The following is a 16,818-nucleotide window of genomic DNA, read 5'->3' as shown; positions in this document are numbered from 1 at the left end:
TTCCAATTATGGTTCTTATGGTTATGGATGATCAGATGAATGGAACCAACATTATGGAAGATCCATGGAAAGTAATGAGATGATGCCTGGATTAAGTAGGATGAGCTTGAATTCAAATTCTAATTATGGATATAGCTCTTCTGAGTATGAATATGAGTCATATGACACGGGTTGTATAGCTACAACCCCTAGAACTACAATGAGTTCTTGGCTTTTTGGTGGTTTTGCTAAAGGATATGGATCAAATTATCAGACTCAACCTTGTTATCAATAATGTTGTACTAGGGAGCAATTTGAGCATTTTAGACAAATATATACATCATACTCTAATAGAATGAATTGGGGCAAATATTGAGCTTTGGTTAGAGATCAACACAATGTAGATATAAGCAATTATGAGCTTGCAAGAAACTCCCTATGGTACTGAATTATTGGTTGTCATCACATGATTTCAGGTATATAAGTAAATAATTTATCAAATAATTAATTTTTATTATGATTTTAATATTTATTTATTAATTATTTTTGAATTGTATGTTATATAGGTTATTAATGGACATCATTATTCATGAAGGTATGTTTTACACTTCTATTACTAAATATTTTTTCTTTAATTTTTGACAATATTTTGTGTTGACTTATATTGTATGTGCTAAATTGAATTATTAAATATTGATGTGATTATAATTTTAATAAAATTGTTTAGATGTTCACATATGTTGAGTACTTGAGTATGATGTGGTTTCTTATAAATTCTAGTCCCGAGGTGGGGTTCGGTCCCAGGAAGGAATGGGGACCCGGGTGTTCTCCGCACCTCGGGGAGGAGATCATCGCATATTTTGTTGAGGTTGATTTTGAGTCCTGTTCTACTGAGGGTTATGGTTCTTGTAAGGCCGTAGTGGCGGAAACTGTTGCTGATATTACTAGTAGAATTAGTACTATTGGTACTACTAGAACTAAAGAACCTGTTGCATCTACAACTGCATCATCCTAACACTCTGCACCAGCCCATCAAACTGCTAAGTTCCGACTCTAGGAGGAACCACGGAGGGTTTAGGAACTGAAAAGGTGGTACTCACCTGGGGGAGCGGAACGTTCAATGGTTGGGTACGAAACTTTGCATGTTGAGTCTGTACAGTCAGAATCCCCAAAATATTGAGGGGCATGGTAAATTGGCAGATACAGACCGTGGGGAACTCCTGGTTAGTGGAGGTATGCTCCTGCCCCCTAGAGGCAGTCATCTCGACGTTCTTTTCGATGTTGCTTGAGGATGCCATTAAGCAAAGAAGGTAAGTAGGAACTTAGTTTTTCTGTTGCGGTTCCCATAGACTGTGCCAATTGATAGTGCGCGATCTGAATGCTCGTAGATGGAAGGAAGCTCGGATGTCGGCTATGAAGTAGACTAATCGAACTACAAGACAGATGGATTAGAGAACCCAAGATGGCTAACCCAGCGAGATCGCTCAGATGCTTAATTCAGTACTAGATATGAGTAGCGAGCTGAAAGTAATTAACTTGAGAGCTAGAATGCACTGTATCACACGTACCTAGGTCTTTAGGGGTTAATGCCCTTATATAGTTGGGCTTTCATGAGTCTCACGAAACACTCCCAAGATCTTTGGTCTGGGCTGTAGTAGTATGTTCCGCTCCGAAAGGTGGATAACATGCTAGAATGCACTGTATCATGAATACCTGGGTCTTTAGGGATTAATGCCCTTATATAGTTGGGCTTTCGTGAGTCTCACGAAACACTCCTGTGATCTTCGGTTTGAGATGTAGGAGTATGTTCCGCTCTGAAAGGCGAAAAATGTGCTAGTTGATAAGGTTTACGTGTCCATCCAATTCGGGCGGGATGAGGATAAGGCCTACAGTTGTGCGGCGTGATCCCGAAAGGCTTGGAAGTAGCTGAGAAGCTTCTAGAGTTCTGCTACATGTCACTTCGGCAAGCTTGGTCATCTGAGGTACCCGGGCTTCAGTGCTATCTGAAGTGATTGAGACACCCGAGGTAACTCGACCTGCTGAGATGTCCAAAGGTGTTGAGTCATAATCTAGCTGGCAGGTCGCGTCCACGTGTTCTCCATCTATTAGATTGGGCCAAATCACTCCTCATCAATGACTCACAACAAGTCTAATATTCTCTTCCCTAATAGAAATCGAACACTTTTGGCTCCTTCCTTTCGGGACCTCGGATCCCTCCCTATAAATGAGGATCCTCCTCATAACGAAAGGTATTCATTCGACCATTGGTCCACTCTATCATTAGATTCCTTGATCACCGTGTACAACTCATTCCCTGTTTCCAGTCTTCTTTTGTCTTTTAAGGAGACCACTCTCACATAGCCTACTCTCACATAGCCTAACCACACCTCACCTATAGTATTAATTTTCATGAGATTTGTATTAAACAAGTATTAAAGTGTTGAATGTTGGAACTAAAGGGTAGGTGTAAAAAAAGAAAGTTGGAATTGACCTGGTATAAAAATAAAGAAAAAATCAATGTTGACAGTCATGCAAACGTTGGCTTAGCCATAAACAACACCAAGGCAGCGATCATATAAGATCTAAGCCAACTGTTCAGACTGCCACCAAAAATGGAAGCAACATTTTGGTAAATCTATTGCGGCAGTCTTATAAGATCTAACCTAGCGATTCAGACTGCCACCTAAGGTAGCCGTCATATAAGACCTAAGCCGACATTTCAGATCACCACCTAAAAATGCAAATAAGTTCTGATAAATCTAAGGCTGTGGTCATATAATATCTAAGTCAGCAGTTTAAACCACCACTTAAAACGCAATTAACGTTTTGACAAACCTAAGGTGACAGTCATATCTAACTGGCAGTTCAGACTGTTACCTAAAAATGCAAATAATGTTTTGACAAACCCAAAGCGACAGTCTAAACCGCCATGCTTATTAATGCTAAGCCGGCAGTCGTGGCATACTGCCGCTTTAGAGATCATTGAACCGCTTCAGACCTGTCATCAAGGGTGGTAGTCTTTGCTATCTAAGTTGGTAGTGGCTTAAGGAGCAAACTAATGACCGCCACCTTATATCTAAGGCGGTGCCTTACACCGCTTTTTCTTGTAGTGTAGAAAGCCACTTTTGGTCCTAAAGAATATAACTAAAAGGGTCGTTTTCGACTTCAAACTAAGCTAGAAAGGCCAACATTAGGTAAAAATAAACGATGTTGGAGAAGTCATTGATAAATTCGTTAAATAATGAATAAAATAATAAGAAATGCTAATGTGACATTCTTCAAGCCAAAAAAAATGAAAAATTATAGGTGGATCCTACTTGAAACTTCAGCATGTTAAATCTCACACATTACTAAGAATAAAATAAAAACTATTGATGTATAAATTAACGAATGTAGAAAATAATATATAAGAGGGTCCCACTTAAACCTCAATTCCCAAGCTAAAAACTATCACATCTTTGTGTTCTAGAGTGAACACTGTTAAGGGTGTGGTTGGCACTCATAAGTCAATTGTTCCGGTTTGGTTGACACCCCAAAGTTCAATTGTTCAAGTCTTATAAGTACCCAAAAGTCCTACTGGTTGTAAGGTTTTAGTGGGACCCAAAAGTTCAACTCTTTAGTAGAATTTGAAAAAGATGCCTAAGAAAAAGATATAAGCCTATGTTTAGAAAAACCTCTATAAAAATCCTTGTGTAATTTACTTTCTTGCAGTCATTTATATTTGTCTATTTTATTTGATTGATTGTTCTATTTTTTGCATAATACACACACGTGCGTACACACACACTCATAGCATTGAGGGAACAATCTTTCAATACCCAATTCACCCGCCTCTTGGGTTAGGCTGTCTGGGCAACATCAGCCCCTATTAGAAATCACCAAATATCACTACAAGAAAAATGGTCAAAGCCAACGGTCTCAAGATCGCCGACTTAGGCCTTTAGACCGCCGCTCTTGATCTAAGGTGACGATCAAGCATCCGCCCCCTAAGCCACTACCGCCTTAGATCAGGACCATCGGCTCAGATGAAAAAGACCGCCACCTTTGACGGCCGATCTGAGGCGGTTCGAAATGCACTAAAGCGGCGGCCAATCAGAACCGCCGGTTTAGCATCAATAAAGCTGGCAGTTCGGACCGCCGCCTTAGGTTTTGTCAAACATAAATTGCATCTTTTGGTAGCGGTCTAAACTGCCGGCTTAGATATCATGTGACCGCTGTCTTAGGTTTTGTCAAATGTTGCTTGGGTTTTTAAGTGGCAGTCTAAATCGCCGGCTTAGATCTCATATGACCGCCGCCTTAGGTCTTATTTATGGCTAAACCGACAGTTTGATGACTGCCGGATTTGATATTTCCTTTTTTTTTTTTTTTGTTATTTTTATACTAGGTTAATTGCATCATTTTTTTGTACCTACACTTTAATTCCAACATTCATCACTTTAATACATGTTTAATACATATCTCATGACAATTGATATAATTATAAACAATTTAAATAAAAAATGCAATTTAAAGCAAAATCTATTAATTTACAAAATTAATTGCTATAATATCTAGAATAAATTGTTCAAATACAACATCCAATTGACATATAAAAAAATACAAGGATTTCAGAAACATTCAATTTGTCAAATAATGTAGCACATCTTCCCATGCAAATCCACTTAAACCTGCAAATCATAACATACAAATTGTTAGAAAATGTAAAGTAAATGATATATTGATAAAAATATGTATAAAAATAAATATTTACCTATGCAAAATATAATGCAATCCTTGATGGCCTCTTGGATTAAAAGAAAAACTATAATACTAACATGCCAAAATGTCCCATGCAATCCTTCCAAATTTAGTGATGGCAATGAAAGCAATGAATATGGCAAGAAAAAACAACAAGAATGTTGTCCAGATGTAAACCCTGCAAAGAAAAATTATCTTAGTAAGATCAATATGGTATATAAAATTCTAAGAACTCAAGTATTGAATTATGAAGAAGTTGCTTCCTATTACCATCCAATCCAAGCTAAGTATAAGTCATTTTCCAAATCTACCCTTCCAGTAATAAGATCTGTCAGAATTTAGAGAATAAAGATAGAATGTTGGTTCCTCTGCTCAAAAGAAGGGATAGGTGGCACATTATGGCGGCTCAAACCTATCTATGGGCCAGTCCTTTGTCCTCATAATATATACAAGGCATCACGAGGTAATTTTCATTACCTTGCCCCCTAATTTTCATTAGCTTTTCTATTTAATTTTTCATTAGCTTTTCTAGCCCTATTATTAATGATAACTCCAATATATACAATATAAAATATTTTAAATGCACTAGGAAATTTGTCAAGATATACTCCAATAATATTTCATATTAGTACCCATGGAAATGGAAATATGTTCTTGAAATATATAGACATTTTCAACCATGATGAGAATGTTGAGATGGATGAATGAAAAGATTAGAAAGGAAAGAATTAAGTGCATTGAAGAGAACCTAGGAATAGTTCCAATTAGTGACAAGATGAGTAAAAGTTGACCAAGATGGTTTGATCTGGTGCATATATGACTAATAATTGCACCAATAGGAGTAATTTGATACAAGTAGAAGGATCTAAAAGAACATGGAGAATACCAAGAAGGTGCTGAAAATAATCTAAGGGCGTATGATTTGACATGGAATTTGGCTCCTGATACAGAACAATGACAGAAGACGATTCATGTAACCAATCCTAGAAAGTTGGGGATAAATGCTAAGCTGAGCTTTGAGGTGAGTTGTACTAAGCAAAAAATATACCCAATTCTTTCTGAAAATTGAACTACAGCATGATTATCATGCCTTAACCAGGAATGCATGTGCAAGCAAGAAAGCATGACACATAACGATGTGAAAAAAGTACACATACTTGAATGAACAAGTCTTCTAGTATTTGCTTTTAGCTTGTCAATAGCTTCTTGTAAGATAATTTTATAATAGTCATCATTAGAGAAATCCAAATTTAGAATTTAGAGAATAAACATGGAATGCTGGGAAGCGAGCCTACCTCCGTTCTGGATATGAGAAGGAGCCCAAGCCCTCCTACATCCGATTGATGCCACCAAATCCTTGGCATGCAAGCAGCTCACATTCGATTTGTGGTTGCTGTAGTAAATCCAATCCTCATAAGCCCCACTGATCCTCTTGTCAGAGTAAAATGATCTCCTAGTGCTGTTTGCATATGCCAAGGTACCATAATCGAATGACTTCCTAAAACTAGAATCTCCCTTCCCATCCTCCAATTCTCCATCATCAAAATCATCAAGGGAGTAATGGGTATATACAATCAGCATCATCACTCCTTGCAGAGCACCTGCCCTCACTCCCCTCTTCCTCATGGCATGCCTTCTTAGATCTTTGAGTTGATACATACTTTGTGAATATTTTTACTTTTCTTAGACCTGCTTTGAGAGCAAAAAAATCATTCCTCTCTGTTGAGATAGATTCTCCAAACCGAGGTGATAGTGGAACCAAAACTATCAATCTTGGTACTGTCTCTACATGCTCTTGGGTTGTTCTCAATTCCAATAAGCTGAGAGATAATTGTGATAAAAACAAATCTATAAATATAAAGAAAAATGGAAAGTCTAGAAAAATGAGATATAACTGGCAATTAGAAAGAAATAAATATAATCAAAAGCACATACACAAAGAGAGGGCTGAGGATCAACATTGCCACTAAGCAGAATGAGAGGGACATTTATTTCAAGCTCTTTCTCTTCAGCTGCAAAAGCAAATTCTGCAATGTTTAATAATGTTGTACCAACAAATCGAACCTTATTCTTTGGTCTTAGTTTCAAAACCTGAACAAAGAACCAATCAGTTACATTAAATAAGAAGAAAAAAAGAAAAAATTTACCATATCGAAATCAAACAAGCAGAAGTTAGCGCAGTACCAGAAGCACAAAGTTGCATACAGAAATATTTTCTTTCATAATCAATGTAAAGCATACCAACTGCTAGTAATGCTTCTAGTTTTCATGGTTAAAATTAAAAAAAAAAAAGGAAAAAAGCAACTCAAAGTCTTGGGCACCAATAAAAGCAAGAAGGTTAAGTAAACAAAATGAAAAACCTCAAAAAAAAAAAAGAAATTGAACTTTTAAATTGAGCCCCTTCCATCTCAAAACAAAACGTGCTTAGTGCTTAGATGGAAGTTCCCAGCCCCATGAAAAGAAGGATCAAATGGTGTAGTCATCAAGAAGGAAATAAAACTTTTGACGACATTAAACATCAACTTATACAAAAGTTATCAATTATAAAAAAAAAAAAAAAAGAAAAACAAAAAAAAACTTCTACAAAAGTTATCTTTAAGCACGTTATGGGTTAAAAAATGTACATATTTAATGATCATAAACAAGGGGAAATTTTTTCAAAATCCCCAAGACCAAGATAAACTAATTAAATCCAAATGAAGTCATGCAAAATGAATTTTCCTTTCTTCATTCTTTCTTTTCTGTTTAGCAATATTCTCTCTTTTACTTCTTTCCCTTTTTTTATTGATAAATGAATATAAAGCAGTTACAAGCTCCCCTTTTCGGCAATTAACACAATGCTTAATCTTTGATAGCAATGAATACTACATGAGATTTAAGTACACCGAATCAGAAAATTTTCAAGTAAATGCTTCACCAGTCTGGGTAGCCAAGTTGGTAAGATTCCAAGCAGGGGACATTTGGAGACCAAATAGAAGATATCAGCAATATTCCAACCATCCCAAATACCAAATGCAGAAAAAAAAAATTTATTTCATTAATCCATTTTCTGCCAATCATGAAACATATTCACCACAAATCCCAACAATGGTGACCTCAAATACCTAGCAAAAAAGGAAGCTTCTTATATCCAAAAAGTACAGTAAAGTCGTGATACTCAACCAAAACCATAGAAACTGCAACACATCGAACAGAAGCCCAGAATAGCATCAGAAGGACAGAACTAAATCTAGAAATAGGATATAAATGTCACTAATGCAATATGAAATTCCAGTTACTAAAAACACACAACCAGGAATATGGGTGCCCTAAACATAATCAGAAATTCCAATTAAAATCTATATAAATAATTGGAATTTCATTGCATCTTTATGTTTTTATGTTTCTTTTCATTAATTTTTTTTTTATTATTGCATTTTTCTTTAAATTTAGATTTATCAATTATTTATCATTTTTCATTTTTATGGGACCCAATTTCTATGTTTATTTATTGGATTTATTGTCTATTTATCCTATTCTACCCTAAAAAATTCTCAATTTCTTTGTCAATTTCCCCTTTCCCAAATTTTTTGGTATTATCATTATTCTATTTTTTTATTCTTTCTCGAATCTGCTCTATCCTTTAAAATCCACATCCTCCCTTGTATAGTCTGATCTACAAGCCAACCCCCCTATTGCTTCCTCTAGTTATTAGCTTCATTGGAAGGAAATAATTATTCAACACATTCAAATAACCAGATACACAAGAAATAGCAACCTAATCCAATCAAAAACTCGAAGAACAGATATACGATATTAGGATTCAAGTTTTATCAGTTTTAACATAGCTAGAATCTAAACTATAGGCAAAAATCATCACACAAGAACACCAATTTCAAAAGAAAATCAAGAACTACTAACGATTACATTTCAAAAAAAAAAAAAAACTAACAGAAGTTCTTGAAGAAACCATATTAAGACTAGGTCGGTACTGAGCACCTATAGGAGCTGGTTGGTTGGAACCGATTACCAAATCCATCAGTTATCCCCCCCCAAGATCCCAAGTTTAGCATAGGATAATGTGGAGGGGTTTACCTGGTTGGGTTTTGGCCTAAAACCAACCGTTGCAACAAGGGAACAGGAAGTGTGTTGCACCTATTCTCCTCCCTCCAATGACAGAGATTGATGGTTTTTAACCGAAGCTTGAAGAGAAGACATGGCATTATGCATTATGGTACATGTTTTACCTATCTTCAAAATGGCGATTTGGGGATTTTATCAAGAGGTTGGTGGGGATGAAACAAACTTGAATATGGCTTTCACTGGCCAACTAAAGATGAAAGCTCTGATGACAATCCCCCAATCACCACCGCTAGTTGCATTCGAAGACGCCAAGGACGAGAGAACAAAGAGAGGAGAAAGGAGGAAGATGAGAGAATGACAGGGAGGTTGCCGCAGCTATGAAGACTTCTCTGTAATCAAAGAATAGAGATCTGCGAATGGGGCAAATAGAGAGAAAGGAGAGGAAGAGTAAGAGGGGAAGAAAAGGAGGAGGAAGAAGGAAGAGGAAAGAAAAGAAAAGGAAAATAGGGAGAATAAGAGAGGGGGTTTTGAATTGCTATCGTCACTATTGCTCTACTCCACCGGTGACGATGATGAAGAAATGAGAGAATACAAATGACATGTGTTCGGTTGGGGTTCTGAGAGGGGGAAATGAGAGATAACAAAGACAAATTTACTAAGAGGCTATGAGAATAGTGGGGTTATCAGAGGAGGTAGCTAAGAGTCCAGGGGAGAATGAAAATTGATTCAATCTATTGTAGTAACTCGTTGTAGTGGCGATGATAGAAGGGGAGAGGCAGAGATGGTGAAAGAAAGAAGAAGAAGAAGAAGAGAGAGAGAGAGAGAGAGAGAGAGAGAGAGAGAGAGAGAGATCGAAGTTGAAGAGGATCACCATTGCCGTTGGTTAGAGTAAAGAAGACGATGGTGAATAGTGGATTCTCTGAGTGGTTTCGTTAATTAGAATTTTAGAATGTATTAGAGCGAATGAGAAAGAATGGGTTAAATTTATATGGGTAAAAGGGCAATTTAATAATTTAGAAAATTTAGTGGAATTTTGGTGATGCATGGCTGGGATTTTTGGGGTCAAAGATCAATGGGTTAAGATGGCTTTTACTGGTGAGAGGGTTTGTATATGTGTGGATCAGTGCTTTTTAGATGAAAGGATAAATTAGGGTATTTTGGCTGAAATTTTGTAGGGTGGGGTTTTCAAATATTCTGAGTTGATTAGGGTTGGATTAGTCTAAATAGGCCTAGATAGGGCAGATCTAAGAGGGTAGTGGTTTGATTAATTAAGGACTTCAAAATAGAATCTTGGTGCGGCAAATGGGCAAATAAAGGTATTTTGGGCTGAAATTTTATAGGTGGGCATTTTAGGGTATTTAGGATCTACTAGAAATGTCTGATTGGTTCAAAGGTTCATGATTGTAGAATTTGGGTCAATAAAAGAATCCAAAATGGAATTTTAGTTTCATGGAAGGGAAAATGGGAGAATCTTGGATTGAAACTTTATAGGCAAGTATTTTGGTATGTTTGGGGTCAATAGGTGTGGGTGTTCTAGGCTAACAAAAGGGGTCAAAATAGAATCTTCACTTGATTAGAGGGTAAACGAAGGAATTTGAAGTTGATATTTGTTGGATATGTATTTTGGGAGGTCTTGAGTCCGATGGCGGGGTTTTACCCAAAATTTCCTAAGCTTCATTTGTCCTTTTCTTCTGAAAAATCTTTTAAAAAATGGGTAGTTCTGTTCTTATATACATATAATTCAAGGTTAGATTATTCTTAAAATGGACTTTCTCCTATGCTTGTTTTTGTGCTTGTGAGAGTTTAGTTTCATTGTTTGGTTCATAACAACCATTTTATAGCCAAATACCAACACTTTGAAAAAAAAAATCTCCATTTGAACAAAGTTTCAAGGCTGAAACCAATAGTACTCAGAAAACATAACAAATAATAAGATGAAAAGAAAGCTTACTTTCATGAACAAAGAAACCTTTTCATTCTAAACTTTTTCTTACTTTTTCATTACATTTCAGCCTTAACTCATTCACACACACGGACATATATATATATATACAAAGTTTTGAAATTAAACTTCCAATTATGTAATAAAATGAAGGAGAGGTATTTATGACTCAAAAGCTCGGTGCAAGTGCAATAGGAGAACAACATCAAAGACAGAGAGGAGAAGATTTGTAGGAAAACTCCATATACCAGGGAATTGGAGATTGTCAATGCAATATTGTATCATTAAGAACACCTCGCCATTAAAGAATGAAAATGTTAGCAATAGAACTATGAGCAGAAAAAGTATTCTCAAAGTAAACTTTTGGTCAGACAAAAAAGAAAAAGATTTTACAGAGATGTAAGGTATAAAGTTGCCTTTTATATATAATATTGATACAAGTTATTGGGTATGACTCAACAAAATGGGTTGTATTTTAATCACTTATGCAATATTTGTAGTTTATAAAAAACTTATGGAAGTTTATAATAAATTGAATGGGAAATTTCCCTTGACGACAATGAAAATCATAAGCAAAGAGCTCATTATAGAATTATAAGAAGACTATTGTAGATATTTGTTTTTCGGATATTGGTTTATACATTCTTTTTGAGAATTTCAAGAATTGTTAAGGGAAAATTGTATTTTTAACTTATCTATTAAAATTAATGGCTAAAGGATTTGACAAAGGAGGCCTAAGTTTATTTTGAAAAGAGAGGAGTAGTTTCATTACTTAGGAAAAAAACCAAGGAAGTTTAAGTATTTTACCCTAAGCAATATAGATGGTGTTTGGTAGCGTGGGCATTTTTTTGTCCTAATCTTTGAGAACAAAAATGTTCATGCTCAAAAGTCCTACATTAAGCATTTTTTTTGGATTTTTCTTTTATGTTTCGAGTCATTTATGCCACCTAGGCATGGTAGAAACATTTTTATGAGTTTTTATGTTTGGTATGCATATTTTGGTGTTGATTTGCATGTATTGAAAATGCACTACATTGCAATTCGTGCATGCTTAAACCCATATTATATTTCTCCACTTGCCTAATACCATCTGTACGTACACAAATCTAGAAACTATAGAAACTGCAATGGACAATGCTCATACAGATAAGCACAGCACTTTCATGCCATAACATAACCTAAAAACTCCTATAACGCAATTTTATAAATCACAACAAACACTAATACTCACAATATACAACAATTCTAACGTAGAGCCCCTTATGCCCATAGGCTTCACAAAATGCACATACATGAAACATCTTAGGCGCGGAGCCCTATGGCAATGCCCTTAGGCCGTATACTTATTGTTTCTAATAATTGACTAGCTTTACTTTTATCATTAGTGATGAGGGCAGATTTGGCCCTCCATTGAAATTGTGACACTTGGCACCTCGTGACAATTAGGTAAACACCCAACCAACAAACTTACGAAGTTGGTGATCCACCCGGGCATTAGTCTGGCCGGCCTGGTGCGACCTGCGCATGGCCTGACGTGCATCGGCGCAACCTGGGCGCGACCTGCGCTCGCGCGACTTGCGCACGGCCTGACTCGCGGCCCGCGCGACCTGCGGTTTGCCACCGAGCAGCTCTCCGCCAGGCAGTTCGCCACCGAGCAGCTCGCCACCAGGCAGTTCGCCACTGGGTAGTTCGCCACCAGGCAGCTTGCCACTAGGCAGTTCGCCACCGGGCAATTCACCACCAGGCAGCTCGCCACCAGGCAGCTCGCCACCAGACAGTTCGCCACTAGACAGTTCATCACCAGGCAGTTCGCCACCAAGTAGTTCGCCAGTAGGCAGTCCACCACCAAGTAGCTCATCACTAAGGCACGCCACCACCAGGTCAAATGACAAGGTACTTAGCCAAAAAATTTTACATCACAAAACATTGGTACGTGGCCAAAAACGGTTACATCAGTTAGCATCCGCTAATATTCTATCAAAACCTGTATGCACATAACACCACCTGTCGTATAAATTTTTTAAAACCCAATTTTACCTCCGTCCCTCTCCCTCTCCCTCTTGTTCTTCTTCTTCTTTTCAACAATAGCAAACCCAGTGGCGACCATAACCTCCTCCACTTCTGACCTCTCTCTCTCTCTCTCCTTCCCATTGTTCTCTCCCTATTTCATCATCACTTCGCTACCTAGTTTTTCAATGACAAACTGAATTTTCGAGTGTTCGGCTCTCAAATCTTGGAGGTAACTTTGAAGGAAATCCAATGGATTAAACCATGCGAAGTTGTAAAATGCACATACAACTGGTTTAGCTATTTTGAAGTAGGATCAATGTGAACAAATGGTTGCATACCACAAATTGCGAAACCAACTCTTTATAAACAGGCACGGCTTCTAGCCAAAACCCATTCATTAAAGTATCTATGAAAGATGCAGCGGTGACCAAATTGGGATTAGAAGCACCCAGTATTCTTGAATGCTTCTTAGGATCTTCTTAGAAATAAAAAATTCATAAAAAAAAGAAAGAAAAAGAATTGATATATGTTTTGCCAATGGATCTCAAAATCTTCTCACATTCTGGTTTAACGAGACCTATTTTGTCAAAGCCCTTATTTTTGAATGCTTCAACCAAAAATGCTTCACCCATAAATCATTCAACGTTCATGCCCAGTAACTATTTGTCAAATATATCGCCACCCACCAACCGGTTTACTTTTGTCAGAAACCTCGTTGAGATTCATTCTGACGGTGACTCTTCCAATCTAGATGAGCTCCCCTATTTTTCCTCCCCTACCATCGCCGTTAGATCTATAGAACATCATAACCAGGGCTTGCATTGTTGGGCTGGGGGAAAATGACCACTATAGTTACGTTGTTGGGCTGGGGGAAATGGTTGTCAGTTTGCATGCGAACCATGGCAATGTTGACTGGGTTAACAATGGAGGAAGACAGTTTGGGCGGGGCCGACGCACGCTGCTGGTGGCACGTGGATGGAAGTTTGAGCAATAGTAGTTGTCATGGAGGGGGTGTTGAAAGCAAACACGAGGCACAGAGTCTGAACGCGGGGTTTTATCTATCAACCAGACTGAGATAAATCATCACCAACACCCTTGGCTCCAAGATCTCAAATTGGAATGAAGAACCGAACACCTAGCTCGACAACATGGTGGTGAAAGGTGTGGCTTGAAGTTGCAGTGGCAGTAGTAATTTCGATCAATGATGATCATACTGGACCTGGGTAATGAAGACCAGATTGAGGAAGATGAAGAAGAACCAAAGGAGCTTCTAATTTGACTTAAGGGAAAATAGACATTTTAACCCTTTCATCGATATTTTAACGTCACAGTAAGGATAGCATTAGAAAATAGTTAAACAATAGGGGTTTACTTAGTTAATTAGTTAAAACATAAGGGTAGGTTAAGAAATTTACCTTAACTATAAAGCTCTATAACAATGTACGCATGGAGCATCTTCACTGTAAAGCCTTATGGCCTTACACAATGTACAACTAGAATAGTTCCAACGTAGAGCCCTTTGACAATGCCCATAGGCCTCACACAACGCGCATAAACCTTAAGCACAAAGCCCTTTGGCAACACCCGTAGGCACACACAACACGCATACAACATCTAAAATGCAAAGCTCTATAGCAATGCCCATAGGCATTACATAACATGCAATACTAACATCTTTAGTGTTGATCCCTATGGTAAAGCCCATAGGCCTCACATAGTGTACGTCAACAACATCTTTAGTGAACAACCCTATGGCAATGGCCATAGGCTTTATATAACAAGTGAAAACAACATCTTCACAGCAAAGCCAATGAAAACACCCATCGACCTCATACAACATGCAACATCTTCAACAGAGCATCATGGCAATGCCCATAGGTCTCACACAACACACCAACAACATTTTTAGCAGACTCTCATGGCAATACCTATAGGCCTCAAACAAAATGCGACATCTTTAGCGCAAAGCCTCATGGAAACACCCATAGGCCTCATACAAAATGCGCAAACAACATCTTCAACACAGAGCCCAATGGTAACACCCAAAATCTCATACAATAGGGCAGAGCCTTGTAAATGCTCATGTGCTTTGTAGACACCCAATTTTTGAGTTCTTCAATCTTTCTACAACACTTTAAACTTCAAGCATGCTTCAGTTACCACTTAATCAATTCGGGGGCATTTTTGGATTTTTACAAATGTTTGGACCTCAAGGACCTAAGACCATAGGTACGTAGAGACCAAAATTCTGAATCTAACAACACCAAGATCATCCAAATCTGACGCTGTTTACACCTTCATCTTAACATCCAAAGTCAGATCTGATTTCGATCGTCTGATGAAGATCATTTTGATCTTGAGCCTTATCTCACATAAAATCAGAAATCCAACACCATAGGCACATAAAGCCCAAAATTCCAAATCTGAAAACACTAAGATCACCCAAATTTGACGTCATTTACCCTTTCATCTTAATATGTAAACAAAATCTCATACAATAGGGCAGAGCCTTTGTAAATGCTTATGTGCTTTGTAGACGCCCAATTTTTGAGCTCTTCAATCTTTCTGCAACACTTTAAACTTCAAGCATGCTTTAGCTACCACTTAACCAATCTGGGGGCATTCTTGGATTTTTACAAAAGTTTGAACCTCAAGGACCCAAGAGCATAGGTACGTAGAGCCCAAAATTTTGAATCCAACAACACCAAGATCATCCAAATCCGACATTGTTTACACCATCTTAACATCCAAAGCCAGAGTTGATTTTGATCGTTTGATGAAGATCATTTTGATCTTGAACCTTATCTCACATAAAATCAGAAATCCAACACCATAGGCACGTAAAGCCCAAAATTCCAAATTTGAAAACACCAAGATCACCCAAATTTGACGTCATTTACCCTTTCATCTTAACACCTAAAGCCAAAACCAATTTCGATTGTCCGATCTGAGTAATTTTGATTCTAAACCTCATTTCACATCAAATCAGAAATCAAAATCATAGGTATGTAGATCCCAAAATTTCAAATCCGACAACACCAAAATCACCTAAATCCAACACCATTTACCCCTTCATCTTAACAACAAAGCCAGAACCGATTTCAATCGTTCAATTAACACCATTTTGGTCCTAAACCTTATCTCACATCAAATAAGAAATCCAGTAACATAGAAACATATTTGAGCATCGGGAAAATGACTCATTTAGGGTGGGAATGGAGTCGTCACCCATTAACTTATACAAATGGAGGTGATGGGACCTCCGAGAATGATATCAATAATTGTTTCACATTATAGTGACTCCAAAACCCAAGGTGCTGGCTAAGCTAGTTTGGGTAAGACTCGAATGGGAGAGGGAAGGGGCATTTTGGTAATTTTGAGCTTTGAGAGGGTATTTTTGTAATTTTGAGTAATTGGGGAATTTTGGTTCAAGCATGTTTAAGGGAATCAGACCAGGGGTTCTTGCATGGATAGCTAGGATTTCAAGTCAAAAAATAGAGGGCTGAGATGGATCTAACAACTGATAAGGGTTTTGTGTACGCGAGCTAACGAGATTGGCCAAAATGGAATTTTTTAGATAGAAGGGTAAATGAGGGTATTTTTATTGAAATTTCATAGGGTGGGGTTTTCGGACATTCTGATTTGGTTGGTGGGGTCAAATTTGGCCAACTAGACCCGGATTGGGCAGATCTGGAAAGGGCTTGATTAAGTTAATTTAGAGTCTTGAAACAAAATCTAGTTACGATTGAGGGGTAAACAAAGGTGTTTCGGGCTGAAATTTTATAGGTGGGTATACGGAGGTGTCTGGGATATGATGGTGAGGTTTGATTAGTCTTGAAGGGTCAAGATTGTAGGAATTTGGGTTAACGGGATGTTTTAGAATAGAATCTTGGTTTGATGGGAGGGCAAATGAGAGAATCTGGGGTTGAAACTTTATGAGCAAGTGTTTTGATGTATCTAGAGTTTAATGATGTGGTTTGATCGGTTCATATGTATCAAGATCAAGGGAATCTAGGTTATGAGTGTTTAGGCTAATGAGAGAGGTCGAAATAAAATCTTCGTTTGATGAGAGGATAAATAAAGGAAAT

General features: G+C 37.5%; 1 protein-coding gene across 6 annotated transcripts; it reads right to left on the bottom strand.

Annotated features, from left to right (window-relative positions):
* Positions 1-4,417: 4,417 nt before the first annotated feature.
* On the bottom strand, positions 4,418-9,857 carry LOC148874835 (uncharacterized). 6 transcript variants are annotated; one of them, XM_088942331.1, is made up of 5 exons: positions 8,791-9,857; positions 6,652-6,728; positions 6,012-6,536; positions 4,730-4,894; positions 4,418-4,646 (listed from the first exon to the last, which is right to left on the bottom strand). In XM_088942331.1, the coding sequence occupies exons 3-5, from the start codon at positions 6,373-6,375 to the stop codon at positions 4,597-4,599; spliced, it is 579 nt and encodes a 192-aa protein (XP_088798457.1). In that variant the 5' UTR covers positions 6,376-6,536; positions 6,652-6,728; positions 8,791-9,857; the 3' UTR covers positions 4,418-4,596. The 6 variants fall into 6 exon arrangements, 5 of the variants coding, with proteins under 5 accessions (XP_088798457.1, XP_088798456.1, XP_088798459.1 ...); XM_088942330.1 differs by having other exon boundaries at positions 9,650-9,734; XM_088942333.1 differs by having other exon boundaries at positions 8,695-9,729.
* Between the last annotated feature and the right edge of the window lie 6,961 nt (positions 9,858-16,818).

The sequence above is a fragment of the Nelumbo lutea genome, chromosome 1 (assembly GCF_056320005.1).
Source record: "Nelumbo lutea isolate HS-2025 chromosome 1, American lotus-T2T, whole genome shotgun sequence".
In the NCBI taxonomy this organism is placed as follows: Eukaryota; Viridiplantae; Streptophyta; class Magnoliopsida; order Proteales; family Nelumbonaceae; genus Nelumbo; species Nelumbo lutea.
This window is presented reverse-complemented; position numbering and strand designations above follow the sequence as displayed.

Bases quoted from the DNA above. Each gene is read 5' to 3' on its own strand.
- LOC148874835 (XM_088942331.1), bottom strand. From the start codon at position 6,375: ATGTATCAACTCAAAGATCTAAGAAGGCATGCCATGAGGAAGAGGGGA. The intron at 4,895-6,011 runs GTAGGCTCGCTT...TTTTCTTTGCAG, and splicing joins TTCTCATATCCAGAACGGAG to GGTTTACATCTGGACAACAT. The intron at 4,647-4,729 runs GTAAATATTTAT...TATGATTTGCAG, and splicing joins TTGCATTATATTTTGCATAG to GTTTAAGTGGATTTGCATGG.